Below are 11,433 nucleotides of genomic sequence, written 5' to 3'. Positions count from 1 at the left end.
CAATTTCATAATGAGAAAAAAAAAAAAAAATTGAAGAACGTTTTAAGACTTAAATATACATGATGATGGAAACTTACCAATACAGAAACCAGCAGCTCATGTTCTTGTGTACAGAATGTAGACTTTGTATCATCTGCAGCAGAATGAGACATGTCCAAATGGGAAAAATACTAAAAATACACATTCTCCATCAGAAAACAACCAAAATTCTTGATTCAATTTCTAGGCATGGAACTGCAATTTATTTACTAAAGCACCACCACCTCATATTGCCATTTTCCACCTCCGGTTCCCAACTTTTTTATTTATGTCCTTATGCATATATATATTGGTAACTTCTTATGCATATATAACACCTATATTCTTCAATGTTACACATATCAAATCAATAAATCTTTCAAGGAAGGACCTGAAACCATCAGTCATAATGCACTGGTTTCAGTCTATAGAGTTCCATAGGGGTATCACACCAGTAATGACACAAGAAGCAAGAAAAGACGATCATCTGTATATTAAGTTTGTAGAAAATGAAGCAAATGATTTAAAGTAAGCAATTACAATTATTCAAATCATGGGCATTCATTTAACATAAGTCAGAAGGATAACATTAAAAGCTACTCAGAGGTAAGTAAAATTGTTAGTTGCTTATGTAGGAGAGTGAAGGATAAAACCTAATTCTCCCAACAGATTCGTTTTACTCAATTAACTCAAGAGGTGGGAAAAAAAAGTACTATGCACCATCAATAATAAATGGATCACACAATTTTCCAGATTCATAGCCATGTATTCTAAAGATGTATAGCTCTGGAAACTCGAAAATACATGGAGAGTTCATGTTCTAGGTTGTTCTGGTCTGAATAACCAATGGGAGAAGCTAAAGGGAGAAAAAAGGAAAAGAAAGATGAACAAGACACTTTTACCACTCATGTATAAAACTTCAGCCCAGTTTTGGGATACCACCCAAGATGTGGCTACTTGATAGGCAGTCTGGATAGTGGTGAGCCACATTTGATTGACATGTAACAGGATGATCTGTTGAGGATAATGGAACTTAGTATAATACCCACGCATGCTTAGCTAGTTTACAACTTTTATTGGAATGGCCTATAGATGCATTGACAAATTGAATTCACTAGACACGGCATTTTTAACAAGAAAGATGAGGAATCACCACATCATGGCTCCAGAATGGAGGAATCATATATTTAGGACCCAAAAAACATTTTATGTATCCCGTCTTCTCTTCAACGTCCACCAACAGGACAAATTAAAGAGAAAACACGGTATAGATTGTGAGGCATATGAGCTCAGTGCTTAATGAAGTAACGACCACCCATACAAACATTACAAATTTGCAATTGAGATAAAGAAATGGATGATCAAGAAGATCACTGAAGAGGCATTTGGGGTGGGGATTGCCTTTTTCAGTTGAAACTTGAATACCACACAATTTGAGAAGTCAGCTACACCAGGTAGCTCCTGAGGAAAGTTAGCACATTTTTTAGTTCTCCCTTAAAAATAAGCATAATTGGTGTAGGTAGATGAAGAACATTTGCATTTTCAGCATCTACTGTAGAACTAAGAGATGTTTGATACATACCTTGGCCATTGCTGCTAATCATTTTCGAAGGTTCTTCAATAGCTTTAGCAGGCAAACTCCCAGGACTGTATAAAAGAGTAGATGCCAAATACTAAGATCATGACAATACAGAATAGATAATCCCTACATACTAGATAAGCCTGATCAAATAATTTAATGATCTCAATGGAATTAGCATGACTGGTTGACAATCTTGAGATAGGATTTCACTGGCGGGTAAATAATTATCAGCAAATCAGAAAATGCTCAATCTGAGTGGAATACAGGGCCAAAATCATAGGGGAGATTTTTTCTGCTTTTCTCTCCCCCTTTATTTTTTGGAGGGCAGATGTGACAAGTTCTCAAAGTAATAAGCCACATCAATGGACAAACTGAAGATAAATGCAAGTTGCATAAAAATGAATAACTCTCAACCATCAACAAAATTCAAAATATAAAAATTGGGTTAAAGTGGAAATTGAACAACTTCAGTTGCTTGCTGATGATAATATGGTTCCTTTAGAATATTATTTGCGGTTTAATAATGATAACATCACTTATTCACTGAGTCAACTACCCCCTTTATCTAAAGGACAACAAGGAACTAAGAAAAATCACAATGAATCACACCTGATTGGGACTTTTAATCTGTAGAGACTAAGGGCTATTTCTCTTGTCCTTAGCTGAAGGTCTGATAGCATGTTTTGTCGCATATCCAGATCTTGATCGGTCCTGCACATTCATCATTATAATTCTACCTTAATTTTCCATCTTCTTAAATCTGAAGTTGTATAGAAGAAAATCAAACGATAATTAAACAAGCTAATTAACTTATGCTCTGGCTATAGAATTTGACACTCATCAATAGGCCCTGAGCTTGGAGAGACCCAGAAAAGTATAAACTTCGTGAGAATTTACAGCAATCACATGCTAAAGAACCACACTTTCAGCAATCAAAAACACACTGATCTAATGTTTCAAGTAACACCCAGCTCAATTCAAGCATTTTTTTTTTTTTTTTCCTTTTTCTGGAAAGTTAAATTAATGCAAAGTCAAGCACCAGACATTGGAAGAGCCCATCAATCACTAAAATCAGTCAAGGAAAGTAAAAAAGAATGAAGAAATACTAAAATCTATAAAAGAATTTACTGCAACAGGAAGCTAATTTAGAAATCAAATTCATTAGTCACAAGCCGAGATCAGGAAACATCACAAGCAACTTCCAGCAGAGAAAGCACACAGGATTGCAAGACAAAGAGAAGAAAGAAGAGAACACACAAAATGGGTTTCGCAGGTGGGTTGTGAAGAAGGGATTCCAAACGGTCGAGCTTGGGTCCAAGCTCCAAAAGCTTCCGGCGAGCACTGTCTCTGACACTCTTTCCTGGGTTCTGGTCTTTGATTCTACTCTCCATCTCTTCTATCAACCTCGAAGCCTCTTGGGCTTCTCGAATCCATGCGTCTCCAAGAAGAGCTTGTTGAGACATTTCTTACTCGTCAGAGAACTAATGGTTAGCAGGAGACTGCAATTGGGATGGGAGCTTGGGATTGGGTCCTCAAGAAGAGATGATGAAGATGAATAGGAGATGTCAATGCGATGGTTAAGGAATGACATTTCAATCTTAATTAGACATAAATCTTTACATAAATATGGATTAGGAATACCTACAACTTAACTAAAATGACATTTCCTTGAGGTGTTCTCATGGTGATGTCACCACAGTGGTGATTGCCTTTGATTACCACTGGAGTGGAATATGCGGTAGGTCCCACATACCATCATATAGCAGAGATTCTCTCTTCTCCATGGGTGGTGAAGGAAAATTTAATCTAAGATTTTAAAATTCAGAATTAAACCCCTATAACCTTATTGATTTAGGTGAGAATTGATGGTTTTTTATTGGTTGGAATATTATGTTGGATCCTCACATTTTACATCGAGATGTAATTAACCTTTGCTTGGTGAACATAAGTGTGAGAATAAGGGATCCTCATATGTACATTTAGGTGAACATGCATGCAAAGGATCCAACATTATCACCTAGGCGTACATAGAGATTGGAATATTATGTTGGATCTCGCATTCTCAACTAGATGTACATTTGAAAATTAGATCCCTAACCTTTTAGATATTATGTTGGATTTTTGCTCGGTGTAATTACAGTTGGTTACATTAAGATGTCAACATGATGTGTAATAAGAATGTTTCACTTGATCAAGTAAGGAAACTTAATGCCATCATGCCAAGATGCTTTCACCTAATAATGTCCGTGACGTCTCATTGTAACTATATTTAATTACACATTTACACCAATTATTTCACCTAATAATGTCAATGACGTCTCGTTGTAACTATATTTAATTACACATTTACACCAAAATTAATCCTATTATTATTGCAAATAGGAAGGGAGAATAAAAATTACTTTTCAAGATAAATAATTAGGTGTTATAATGTTTCTCCCCTTAGATTCTCGTTATATCATGTTTTTTCTAAAATAGACTTATAACGAGGAACCTCACTAGTTCTAAAATTACTTTTCATAACTCATGTCACAAAGTTTGTGCACCATCAACGGGTGAATGTAATACACGGCTTCACATTCATTTATTTATATTCCAATTATAAACTCCACGTGTTTGGTTCAAACATCATATCCCTGGACACAACTTCTTCTCGTGAAGAGCTTTGACCTATGCATTGCCAACTCAGGAGTTTCTTTCCCAGAGGAATATTATTATTCTTAGTTGTTGTCTTTGTTGGGATGATATTGAGGCTATTGACCACTTTTTTGTTAGATATCCTTTCTCAGTACTGGATGGAGGTTCTTCTGCAATGCTGGCCTTCTCAGAGTCCATTATATATCATCCTTTGATAGAGAATGGAGGAGGATCAAGCAAGAGTTTGGGGGCAAGTCAACTTGTAATCATGTTGTCAAAATGGTTTCTTGTGTTTTTACATATCACATATGGTGGGAAACAAATATGCACAAATGGACTTCATCTCAGACTTACATATAGATTTGGACCTCTATAGATTCTGAGATTCAAGACAAAGATCAATTAATTTTTTATTTTTTTTTAATAGGAAAATATCAATAATCTCAATCCCTCTGATTTAGATAGAGGGATTTAGATTGTGCTACGAACAAACACATTATTTCTTCTTAAGGTCTTCAAATTCGGCTACAATAACTAGCCTTTTGTCTCCTTTATTTGTGTTAAAACTTGATCAATGCTGTGGTATCAAGTCATCTATTGTGTGTATCTATTTAACTTAAAATTTAAAATCTGGTACATATAATAAAATTATGACCATGTTATAAGATTTCCAATTAGGTGGGCTAGCATAGTTAAAGATTTGTTTTCAAAATCGGTTTAGTGGTATTTACTATAGATGGAGTAAGCAGAAAGAATCCAATAATGGTAAGTGATCTCTATGGAGATATTTGATTCTATTGGCACACCTTAATGGTATGAAATATTTATTATTATGTATAGACCTAAAGTATTGTTTCTTTAATGGGAGGAAACTCTAATTTTATTGCAGGGTTGGTCCTTACTCTAATCCTTATATATAGTTATCACTGACCCATTAAGTGAGGCTAATGACCTAAAGCAAAAAGAGAAGAAGGTAGACTAAACCAACATTGATCGTGTTATACAAGGAGCATACTTGAAGACATTAAAGAGTTATAATTCTTCAGTCATGGATTCAGGTATGCCTAAAACCTGACTGTATTTGTTGTTGCATGTTTATCTGATCTCCATGTGATGTATTGTAAGTATATTTTCTATCAATGGTATCAGAGGTTTGTTCATGAAAATCGATAGGCTGTATACATATAAATTTATTATTATTATTATTGTGTGTTTAGATGGTCGATTAAAAAATAATAATAATAATAATAATAATAATTGCATGTCGCATGGTTGAATAACCGTTTACACGGTTCCTTCCTGGTCGTGCATGTGAACACATTGATTGCAAACCCAACCCATATTTTTTTTTCTCTGTTGTGTATGAAATATCTTCCAATCCAGTCATTGGCATTTTCCTAATGTTGTTTCTGTTTTCTGATAGTCGTTAGATAATCATGGGTTGGAGGTCAGTAGCAGGCAGGTTATTTTATTTATATATATATATATAGATTTTATTTCTTTTTCTTTTGATCGCCATAGGCGGTAGAGGCCGTTTCAATTACAGATATATTATTATGCCTTTTGATTTATATATATATATATATATATTTAAATATTTTTAAAATGACCAATAGCATTCTATTTGGTACATGTATATGGCATAAAAAGGATTGTTTTGAAGTTCTTGGTTTTAATGATGATGGGTTTTTATTTATTTATTTATTTTTGGTAACATAATGATGGGTTGTGATGATGATGGGCTGTACATCATTATATTTTACGGATCCGATTGTATATTTATTATTAATAAATATATATATATACTTATTGACTACTACAATTTGTTGATTCAGAGGATAAAATTCGATCCGACTAATTGGATAGGGTGTCGTATAAGTAATTAAGTGTATGAATTGACTTAGAAGATTTTATTTATTTCTCATGTCAGATTATTTGATGGTTTTTTATCTCCATCTATGTGGCAACCAGAATGGGTTCATTATGAAAATGATTTTTGAGTGCTTTTACCTTCACATTGAAATTTTATTTATTTTGACTTTATACCTTGTGGTGCTTCTAATTGTTACGATATAACACTTTTGAATGTCAATAGTTAAAATTTTCTGTGCTTTTGTTTTCTATATTATTACTCAGTAATTCTTTGATGAAAAATTCTTAAAAATATAATGGGCATACAGTAGCAATCCAGGTCTATAGAGTTTTCTTAATTTTAGAGATTAGACTTCCACTTAGTGGGCTAATTCCTGAAGATGCGAAATCACTATAGACCATCCAGATGGATTGCAGTCAAGAAAACTATATGACGAACGATGTGCTCTTGCCACCACAGGTAAATCTTCGTTTGGTCGATTTTACTTGATGGTGTGAGGGTGACGTTTTTTGAGCTTCACTATTTTGGAGGTTTTTGTCTTCCACCACAAGTGACGGAATCTATAATATGGTGTTGTTTTTTAGCATCTCGCCTTACATGTGAAAGATTTCACTGCATGTTGGACGATCTTGCCACCACAGGTGTGACCCCAATGATGTTAGATATTTTCCCAGTTTGTATTTTTCATACAGTTGTTAAAGTTGGTACTGGGATAAATCTGATTAATAAGCCCTAATTAGTCAGTTTTCATTATATTATTGGGATGTTGATATGCTTTCGGTTATTGCATATTGTATGTTTTGGTAAAATTTTGGTAATTATTATTGCCGGCTATAACTTCCCAATCGTCTTCCATCAAAGTCCTGAATGGTTCAAATTTTGAGGAATGAATAGATTGTCTTAATGTGTCTCTTGCAATCATGAGACTCGAGTATGCCCTAAGAACTAATAAGTCTCCCGAGGCCACAATTGAGAGTGATGCTACTGCAAAATCACTTTATGAAAAATGGGAGGAGTCCAATAGATTGTGCCTGATTGTTATGAAGCATACTATGGACAAGACCATTAAGAAAAGCATGCCTTTGAAAGAAAATGCTAAGGATTTCCTTCCAGCCGTTAATACAAAATTTACCAAATTTGATAAGGCTGAGAAGAGAATATATTTGAAGTGGTTCTCATCCACTCGATATGATGGCACAAGTGGAATATGTGATCACATTATGAAATTGACCAATTATGCTGCTACGTTGGGCGAGATGGAAGTGAAGATATCTGATTCTTTCCTTATGTGGAAAATAATACAATCGCTTCCATCATCGCTTGATACTCTTAAGACCTCCTATAATGCAAAAAAATTAGAGCTGAATCTTGAGGACATGACTTCCATATTGGTATAGGAAGAGGAAAGAAAGAAGAAGTAAAATTTTAATTCAGCTTATTTTGTTTCCAATAATGGGGGTAAGAAGAAATTCAAGAAAAATTGAAAAGGCAACAAGCAAGAAAAATCAAGAAAAATAGAATAGAAAACCGATCAAAATCTGAAACCATAGACTAAGGTTTTTAAGGGAAAGTGCTTCTTCTGCAAAAATGATGGACATAGGAAGACAGATTACTATGGTTTAAAAAGAAAGGTACATCTTTAGCTCTAGTGTGTCTTGAATCAAATTTAGTAGATGTTTCCCCTGATTTGTGATGGATTAATACTAGAGCAACTATTCACATCACTAATTGTTTACAGGAATTAAGAAGCAGGAGGAAACTAAGATGATGATCTACATGGGAAATGGAGAGAAGACCAAAGTTGAATTCATAGGAGTAGTTAGATTACTTTTATCCACTGGTTTTGTTTTGAATTTGAATTATGTGGTTTATGTACCGTCATTTAGACGAAAACTTGTTTCGGTATCTAAACTTGATAGTTGTGGTTACACTTTTAATATTGGCAATGAGAAACTTACTCTCTATTCTGGTTCTCTTATGGTTGGATCTGCCTTGTTATGTGATGGTCTTTATAAATTTGACCTGGATATTAGTTCTTCCAAATATGCCAACACTTATTCTGTTGTAAATTATGTGGTTCCAAATCCTAAACGTACTAGATTGGATGAAATTCTTCTATGTTGTGGCATCAACGTTTAGGACATATTTTTAAACAGAGGATAGAACGATTGATTAAGGATGGTATACTTCCTCGATTGGATTTTTCAGATTTGGAATTGGTATTGATTGCATTAAGGGGAAACACACTAGAACTAAAAAAGAAAGGTGCAACTAGGAAGGATGAAGCATTGGAGCTGATTCAAACTGATATTTGTGATCCATTCACTCCTACTACCATGGGTGGATACAGATATTTTATTACTTTCATAGATGATTTTTTTCGTTTTGGTTTTATTTATCTTATTCAAGAAAAATCAGAATCCTTAGTTGCTTTCAAAGTTTTTAAAGCAGAGGTAGAACTTAAAAGGGAAAAGAAAATAAAAAGTGTGAGATATGATCGAGGTAGAGAGTTTTATGGTAGATATGATGAAACTGGGCGTAACCCTGGACCGTTTGCCAGATTCTTATAAGAATGTGGTATTGATGCTCAATACACTATGCCTGGTTTACCTGAGCTGAATGGGGTGGCTGAAAGGCGAAACCGTACCTTTATGGATATGGCGAGAACCATGATAAGTAATTCAACTTTACCTGATTTCTTATGGGGTGATGCTTTTAAAACAACAGTATATATTTTGAATAAAGTGCCTAGCAAGTCTGTTCCCAAAACTCCCTATGAATTGTGGACTGGTAAAAAGTCAAATTTATCTCATTTTCATATATCGGGATATATTGCAGAGGTGAGACCTTACAATCCTCATATGAGGAAGCTTGATCCCAGGACCATTAGTGGTCATTTTATCGGTTATTCTGAAAGATCAAGAGGATATAGATTCTATTGTCCTACACATTCTACTAAAGTAGTGGAATCAAATCAGATAGTTTTTTTTTAGGATGATTTATATTTTCAGTCTGCTCAACCACGTAACTTTGTTTTTTTATGAGGAACGTGTTCTTGTGCCTATGCCTGTGACGCTGCCGTCTACTGTATTACAGTCTCACATTAAACAAGAGAATGTCCCCACTCAAGAACCTGTGCAATCTATAGTGGCTAAGCCTGCACCCCATGTTGTTGATGAGATTCAAGACCATATTGCAGCTGATGTTTCCTTGAGGAAATCAGAGATAACTCGTAGGCCTACCATGTCTAATGACTATGTTGTTCATTTATAAGAACATGTATTTGATATTACTTTGGATTCATATCTAATCAGCTTTGACCAGGTTACCAATGATCCCAATTCATCAATGTGGATGGTTGCCATGCAAGATGAATTGAATTCTATGTCTGTTAATGAGGTTTGGGATTTGGTTGAATTACCAAAAGGATGCAGACCGATTGGTTGTAAATTGATTTTCAATACCAAATGAAACTCTAAAGGTGAAATTGAGTGTTATAAGGTCAGACTTGTAGCAAAAGGATTCAGTCAGAGAGGGCATAGATTACAAGGAAACATTCTCACCACTCTCAACAAATTTTTTTTTTTTTTCAGAATCATCATGGCTTTACTAACACATTTTAATTTAGAACTTCATCAGATGGATGTCAAAACAAATTTTCTAAATGGAGATCTTGAAAAGGATGTTTACATGCATCAACTCCTTGGCTTCAGGCAAACTGATACAGAGCATCTTGTGTGCAAACTCAAGAAATCTATTTATGGTTTGAAACATGCATCTAGACAGTGGTATCTTAAGTTCTATGAAGTTGTTACTTCTTGTGATTTCAAAGAAAATCTTGTGGACCAGTTTATTTATCTGAAGATCAGTGGGAGTAAGTTCATTTTCCTTGTGTTTTATGTTGATGATATTCTTCTTGCTAGTAATAATGTTGATCTTTTGCATGAGACAAAACGATTATTATCAAGTCACTTTGATATGAAGGATCTTGGTGAGGCCTCTTATGTTTTGGGCATTGAAATTCATCGTGATAGGTCTTGCGACATTCTTGGTTTGTCTCAGAAAGGTTACATTGAGAGGGTATTAAAAAGGTTTAATATGTTCGAATGTTCCCCTAGTAAGGCTCCAGTTGTGAAAGGGGACAAATTTGGCAAGTCTCAATGTCCACAGACAGAATTGGAGCTCAATCAGATGAAGAACATACCTTATGCATCTGTTGTTGGTAGTTTGATGTATGCTCAAGTTTGTACACGGCTTGACATTGCCTATGTTATTAGTATACTTGAGAGATATTTAAGCATCCCTGGTGAAGCGCATTGGGTAGCTACTAAGAAAGTCATAAGATATTTGATTTGTAGGGCACTAAGGATTTTATGTTTACTTATGAAGAACCAATTCACTTGATGCAGTCGGTTACACTGACGCAGATTTTTCTGGATGTATATGTAGGTATCATGGACCTCCGCCCCCCGGGATCGCGATATGGCGTGTAGCGCGTGTACACATGCTAGGATTCGACCCCAATGAGATGAGATAGTATCCCTTGATCATCAAAAGCCAAAGGGGGATACACACTATGGGTAAAAAGGAGTCACCACCTAGAAAGGGTCTAGGACCCATAAATGTCTCCCCCAATCAAGGGAGAGAGACTAATGATTCTGATGGATAAGGCTGGTTTGCACCAAGATTCTAGACAAGTGTCAAGTGACAGACTGGGAAGGTGTTAGGCACCCAGTCTGCCCAATCCTAAGGCCGGTCTCTTTTTGTTTGATAAAAGTTTGTTTGTACCCTACTAACTAGTCCTAAATCTAGGTCACTGAAAACCCTAAACTAGGTATCTAAGCATGACATGTGAAAACCCTAAACCAAGTGTCTAAATTATGCTAGCTAGGTTATGATGCAAATAATGAAATGATTACACTGCTAATTAAATAAGCCTAAATGATTTAATTGATGTATTATGAGTCTTAGATTAAAGTAATGAAATAAGCCTAAACCTAGGATTAGTTTAGCAACTTATGAAACCCTAAATTAAACTAATTCGATTAATTGAGCCTGACCTAGATGGATGATTAATTACATTAAATGAATGCATTTTTACTAATCTACTTAATCTAGTATAGGAGGATTAAACTAAACCTAAAGTTTAATTAAATTAATTATGAAACCTAATTGCACTAATTATGTTTACCTTAAGCTAATCTAAGATGAGTTAAACATTTTTCAAAACCCTAGTTAAGCTAATGAGAAGAGAATATTTTAACTAATTAAATGCAATGCTAATTATCTTCTAAATTAAATATGTCTAATGATTATTTCATGC

At 34.7% G+C, this 11,433-nt stretch overlaps 1 protein-coding gene across 3 annotated transcripts in view; it reads right to left on the bottom strand.

The window, feature by feature from the left end:
• The window catches only part of LOC122066906, a 3,776-nt gene extending 600 nt beyond the window's left edge, over positions 1-3,176 (bottom strand). For all 3 annotated transcript variants that reach the window (XM_042630732.1, XM_042630733.1, XM_042630734.1), the window contains exons 1-4: positions 2,858-3,176; positions 2,210-2,311; positions 1,601-1,665; positions 78-133 (exon numbers count right to left, since the gene is read on the bottom strand). In XM_042630732.1, coding sequence (XP_042486666.1) covers positions 78-133; positions 1,601-1,665; positions 2,210-2,311; positions 2,858-3,063 — 429 coding nt within the window. In that variant the 5' untranslated portion in view covers positions 3,064-3,176. The remainder of the gene's footprint in view (positions 1-77; positions 134-1,600; positions 1,666-2,209; positions 2,312-2,857) is intronic.
• Positions 3,177-11,433: the final 8,257 nt, after the last annotated feature.

Source organism: Macadamia integrifolia, unplaced genomic scaffold, assembly GCF_013358625.1.
Source record: "Macadamia integrifolia cultivar HAES 741 unplaced genomic scaffold, SCU_Mint_v3 scaffold263, whole genome shotgun sequence".
NCBI lineage: Eukaryota > Viridiplantae > Streptophyta > Magnoliopsida > Proteales > Proteaceae > Macadamia > Macadamia integrifolia.
Note: the sequence above shows the minus strand (reverse complement) of the source record. Positions and strands in the feature narration are given on the sequence as shown.